The 6,070-nt window shown below is 41.9% G+C and overlaps 1 protein-coding gene across 1 annotated transcript; it reads left to right on the top strand.

The window, feature by feature from the left end:
* Positions 1-302: 302 nt before the first annotated feature.
* LOC110038955 (U-box domain-containing protein 17-like) lies at positions 303-2,793 on the top strand. Its single transcript, XM_020743888.1, has one exon. It carries the CDS (start codon positions 507-509, stop codon positions 2,643-2,645), a length of 2,139 nt encoding a protein of 712 aa, XP_020599547.1. The 5' UTR covers positions 303-506; the 3' UTR covers positions 2,646-2,793.
* The last annotated feature ends 3,277 nt before the right edge of the window (positions 2,794-6,070 follow it).

Here is a 6,070-nt window from a genome sequence, read left to right as displayed (position 1 = left end):
CTATCTAACAACACCAATGTGACGATCAGCCAACGACAAGAAGCTCGGCATCGCACAGTTATCTATATCTACATGTCTAAGTGTTGACATGTTAAATCTACCCTAAAAAATAAGATTAATCATCTTCATTTATATGTGATTCATTGGATATAATAATTTTCACACTTAAGACAGAAAGAGAAGTCCAAATGTAAGAGTTTGTAAATGACTAAACTACCCCATATTAGATAGTGTGAGTAGTTTATATCTGATTCAACTCCCCAAACTACCCTTATCTTCGTCTAAGAGAACCCATCTTCCACTCCTTCCAAACCCAGTAGTGTACAGTTTCCCTTTTCTCCGAGGACGCGCAAACCCAGCTTTAAATCAGCTGACAAAATTCCTTTCCCAGCTTTCTTTTTCTTCCCCGATTCAACGCCGCAGCTTTCGAGGTTGTTGCTCGAACCCTAACCACAGCGAGAGAGAGAGAGAGAGAGAGAGGAAGGAATCCCGGAATCCGTTTGCTAATGTCAAGCGCGTTGGTGTTCTCGTCGCTGCGGCGGAGAAAATCGCCGCTTTCGGGTGCCTTCTTCACGCCGGCGGACCTAACCGATCTCGCTCTTCTCCAAACTGTAGTGATCATCGCCGGTGAACTTGTTTCACGATACACCAATCCCAACGCCTCTCTACCCCTCTTCCAGCGGCGGAACTCCCGATCGCTTATCTGGAAGGTAAAAATCCTACTTGATTTCTTAAGATTTCTCAGCGATGGCGGCTCGCTTTTGCGGCTGCCTCCCTCTGCGACGACCTGTCTGAAGGAGCTCTACATCCTCATCCACCGTGCTAGGAGTCTTCATGACTTCTGCCTCCAGTCGAGCCGGCTATGGCTTCTTCTCCGGAACCCCCAAATTTCCGGCCACTTTCACGATCTCAACATCGAGATCGCCACTATTCTCGATGTCTTCCCTCTCGGGGAGCTCGATTTGGACGCCGATGTTCGGGAGCAGGTCGAGCTCCTCCATCGCCATTGCCGAGGGTCCAAGCTTTTCTTGGAGCCGCGAGAGGAGGCCCTCCGCCTTCGCATCTTCTCCTTCTTAGAGGAGTTTGACAAGGGTCGGGTACCCGATTCGGCGGACCTGCGCGAGGCTTTTGTGCACGGGTTAAGGATTCGAGATGCGAAAACTTGTCGTGCCGAAATCGAGTTCCTTGAGGAGCAGATCCACAGCCAGGACGAAGACGTTGCTCCCTCCCTTCTCGGCGGCGTGATTGCGCTTGTTCGGTACTCTCGATTTCGACTATTTGAATCCCTAGAGGAAGAAAAAAAGATAAATCCTTCTTTTCTGAGAGTTGGAGATTCCTCCATCACAATTCCCAAGGATTTTTGCTGCCCAATTTCTCTGGATCTTATGAGAGACCCTGTGATTACCTCCTCCGGCCAGACTTATGATCGTGCCTCCATCACGCAATGGATTGACGAAGGCCACTGCACTTGCCCTAACTCAGGCCAAATGCTCGCTCACACTCATCTTATGCCAAATCGAGCTTTCAGAAACCTAATCGCTCAGTGGTGCGTAGCTCACGGAATCCCCTATGATCCCCCCGATGGCTACGACGCATCTGCTGAAATTGCTTCTACTGTTTCATCCTCCTTCGCCGCCTCCTTCGCCAACCGAAAAACAGCTGAGATTTTGTTGGGAAATCTTACGATTGGTTCTGAATCAGAGAAGACAGTTGCAGCTCTCGAGATACGCTTGTTGGCCAAAACAGGGAAGGAGAACCGAGCTTGCATTGCAGAGTTGGGTGCCATTCCCTTACTTGAGAAGCTTCTCAACTCACCAAATCCCAGCACACAGGAAAACTCAGTGACCGCCATACTCAACCTCTCCATACTCGAAAACAATAAGATGAGAATCATGGAACTGAACGACTGTCTTACTTCGATCGTCTCAGTTTTGGTCAACGGATTGACTACTGAAGCAAGAGAGAACGCTGCTGCTACTCTCTTCAGCCTTTCCGCTGTTCATGCCTACAAAAAGAGAATCGCTGATGAGTGTGGCGCCATTGAAGCCTTGGCACTGTTGCTGAAGGAAGGAACGCCAAGAGGGAAGAAGGATGCTGTGACTGCTCTCTTCAATCTCTCCACACATCCCGATTGCTCCTCAAGAATGGTGGAATCTGGAGCAGTATCAGCACTGGTAGAAGCTCTGATGACCGAAGGAGTCTCAGAGGAGGCTGCAGGAGCCATTGCTCTGCTAGTCAGGCAACAAACTGTGGTAGACATAGTTGGGAAGGACGACGCCACAGTCTCCAGCCTTGTCAATTTGATCAGGAGGGGCAGTGCGAAGGGGAAGGAGAACGCAGTTGCAGCTTTGCATGAGCTTTGCAGGAATGGTGGGATTGCTTTGACACAGAAAGTGGCACGGACTCCGGCATTGGGTGGTCTCATACAGACCATATTGTTCACTGGTACAAGGCGGGCGAGGAGGAAGGCGGCCTCGCTTGTCAAGTTGTGCCAGAGAAGCGAGATAGCGGCGGCGACGGCGGTGCAGTTTGGCGGTGGATGGGAGTACACTGCGAGAAACAGCTCCATGAGAAGGAATTCGAGCTTTGTTACAGGTGATGTATCAGTTTCAGTTTCACTGGGAATATCGGTGCCTGTTCTGTAGATTGTATGGGAGAGAGCTGAGGGGTGGATTCTTTCATTCATGCTTGGGTGAAGGTAAATTGTATGACAGGGGCTCCATACCTGTAAATCTCATTTGCTGTAATTATACTCTTTTGAAAGATTACCTGCTTGATAATACAATATTGATCTTCTTGTGTCATTTTAGCTTTGAATAATTCACATTATGGAAATTTACGTAGATACCACATAATTCGTATGTATTTACATATCTAATGCTTAAGTTTGATGTTTACATTTATCAAGCTTTGGTGTTATAAAGCTATTGCATGAAAAGCTGTATTTTACTTAAAAAATATAGTGTGTTGGATGTGTATATACATAAGAATTGTGCGGTATGTATGTAAATACCCTTTTACATTATAGTCCTTCAATCTCAATTTACGATTATCAATAATTGTAGACATCACAATCTTAAAATAAAATTAGACAATATTTATAAATCTAATTCTTATCGCTCTTGGGCTGTTAGAACATGGTTTGAAAGTGGATTTTGAGTGGGGGTGGTGGGGGAATAGCTAAGGAATGGATGATGTGTGTGTTTAACGGTGTTTGGATGAGGATATGCATCATTCGACGGTGTTTTTGGTCTAGCCATTTATCCGTGTTGAACATATTTTGAAATTTGTACTCAGTTTATTCTATAGAGTCTTCCTAAATTTGCTCATAAATTTTTTATCTCTATCTGAAATGACGATATATTGGACCTCTCTTAGTAGTTGCAAACTAGGGAGTTGGTTGTGGGTTAGACAATCATAAAATTCCCATTTGTAATATAACTTCCTCTAATGACATATTCTTTTTTCTTAAATTGTTGGTTTGAGTTAGTTAGGTTGATAAGGAGGTCTCAAATTGGTACTTTCGTAGCACGAGTTTCGCCATCTACACAAATTTCTTTACATTCCCACAAAGTTTAGCACCGTTCACAAAATCCCACAAATATTTCCTCACTATTGTCGATCTTCACGAATTCCACAAATTTCCTACAAGTTCGAAGCACTATATTTTAGAGATTGAGGATGTTACATCCGATTTCGTGTTGCTTTAGGAGTTTTTCCTATCGCAATGGCTCAAATCAAATTTTAGAGGTTGAGAGTGTTACATCTTATTATGTGTTGCTTTAGGAGTCCCTCCTGTTGCAATCTTTCAAATCAAATTCCAAAGGTTGAGGAAATAAACCCTCTGATTAAATCAAGGCTTCCTATTCACTACCCTTTCGAGATCAGTGTGAGACCCCTTAAATGGCATAAGGCTTCTGATTCTCATTCTGAGATTGATACCTAAATTTCAATTCTCATCTCGGGGTCAGCATCTAAATTCTGATTCTCTTCTTTATCAGTGTGACACCCTCGAGGTTGATACCTAAATTTTGATTCTCATTCTGGGGCTGATACCTAAATTTTAGTTCTCATTATGGGGTCAGTACCTAAATTTTGATTCCCTTCTTTCTGAGGTCGGTACCTAAATTTTGATCCTCATTTTGGGGCTGGTACCTAAATTTCAGTTCCTATTTTGGGGGTCATTACCTAAATTCTGATTCCATTCTTTCTGAGGTCGGTACCTAAATTACGATTCTCATTCCGGAATTGATACCTAAATTTCAATTCTCATCTTAGGATCAGTACCTAAATTTTGATTCTCTTCTTTCTGAAGTCGGTACCTAAATTTCGATTCTCATCCCGGGGTTGATACCTAAATTTCATTTCTCATTCTGGGGTCATTACCTAAATTCTGATTCCATTCTTTCTGAGGTCGGTACCTAAATTCTAATTCTCATCACGGGGTCGATACCTCTAAATTCTGATTCCTTTTTTTTTTAGGCCAATACCTAAATTCTGATTCTCATCCTAGGGTTGATATATAAATTTCAATTCGCATTTTGGGGTCAGTATCTAAATTCTGATTCTCTTCTTTCTGAGGTCGGTACCTAAATTCTGATTCTCATTTTGGGGCTGGTACCTAAATTCAAGTTCCCATTCTGGGATTAGTATCTAAATTTTGATTCCCTTCTTTCTGAGGTTAATACATAAATTTTTATTTTCATTCTGGGGCTGGTACCTAAATTCTAGTTCCTATTCTGGGGTCAATAACTAAATTTTGATTCCCTTTTTTTTTAGGTCGGTACCTAACTTTCAATTTTCATTTCAGGGTTGATACCTAAATTTCAATTCTCATCTCTGGATCAGTACCTAAATTTTGATTCCCTTTCGGTATATTTTGAGTTGGATGTGAGTCTTTGTGCATTCTATCTTGATCCGATCACTTCACATATTTATGTCGTTCAAAATTAATTTTCACTAAAATTAAAGTTGAACTTAAAATTAAAGTTAAAACATTAAAATTTGAAATTGAATCGAGCCTTCCTCACGGTAGCCAGTTTCCTTGGCGGTTTCTCCATAAATCTGTTGTGTAACCCTTCACTTGGGTCAGCAGGCACAAATTACTTTGTAAATTTCAAATTCATTCTTGAAATTGATATCCTGAAGGTGCACTCGCCAATCCCAGCGGGAGCCCCTGCAAGCTTCCTAGCAGAAACCTTCTCCACATTTTCTCTCTTCTCTGCTTTGAGTCTGTCGGCTTAAACAATTGTGTTTGTTTGTTGATCTCGTTGGTCAACACCAATACATGCGGAGTGCATGCCCAACATATCACACCTATTTGGTGTCCATTTTTTTACCTCACTTTTGGTTGAGGTCTAGTTTCTTTCTTAGAGGCTTAGGATCTAGCCATAGGATTTTCCTGTTGATCATTCCTAGAGGACTAGTGATGGTACCCTCACTAATATAAATTATAAACTCTTCTTTGCTCATCTTGAAGTTTCACATATTGGTTCCAACCTCTAGCACTTAGTTGGTGGGACCAATATGAGGGAGCTCAAGAGAAGTCTCCATAAGACTGTTTGGCCCCAGGGTTAACCCTGGGTGGTGTGGCCTTGGTCAGTCTTGCACACACACACTTTCTCTCACACTCACAACCTCATCCTTAGCCAAATATGCTTAGTTGATCCCCTACTCTATTAGAAACTCATGTGTAAGGGTGTGACAGCGACTTTAGCGACTTTATATATGTTTAAAAATATAAGTATTTAATACTGCTGCTAGAATATTTAATTCCTCAGCAACGACACCAAAAACTTGACACGGTTATAGATTCGATAAATATGTATATATTAAATATTCAATAATGGTAAAGTCACACTTATCAATGCAAGTATACGTATCGCTCAAGTACTATAGGACTCTAATGAAGTCCTAGATATCGATCCCACGGGGAGTAATATTAGAGGCTACGAACTAACATTTTAGAAAATCAATACTTAATCACAACAATATAATTCAAATTGCTTATCTGTCACTAATAAGCAATTGAAATAAATATGTAATTTTAATAACTCTTAAATAACTAATT

This window comes from Phalaenopsis equestris, unplaced genomic scaffold, assembly GCF_001263595.1.
Source record: "Phalaenopsis equestris unplaced genomic scaffold, ASM126359v1 Scaffold234516, whole genome shotgun sequence".
In the NCBI taxonomy this organism is placed as follows: domain Eukaryota; kingdom Viridiplantae; phylum Streptophyta; class Magnoliopsida; order Asparagales; family Orchidaceae; genus Phalaenopsis; species Phalaenopsis equestris.
Note: the sequence above shows the minus strand (reverse complement) of the source record. Positions and strands in the feature narration are given on the sequence as shown.

Bases quoted from the DNA above. Each gene is read 5' to 3' on its own strand.
- LOC110038955 (XM_020743888.1), top strand. From the start codon at position 507: ATGTCAAGCGCGTTGGTGTTCTCGTCGCTGCGGCGGAGAAAATCGCCG.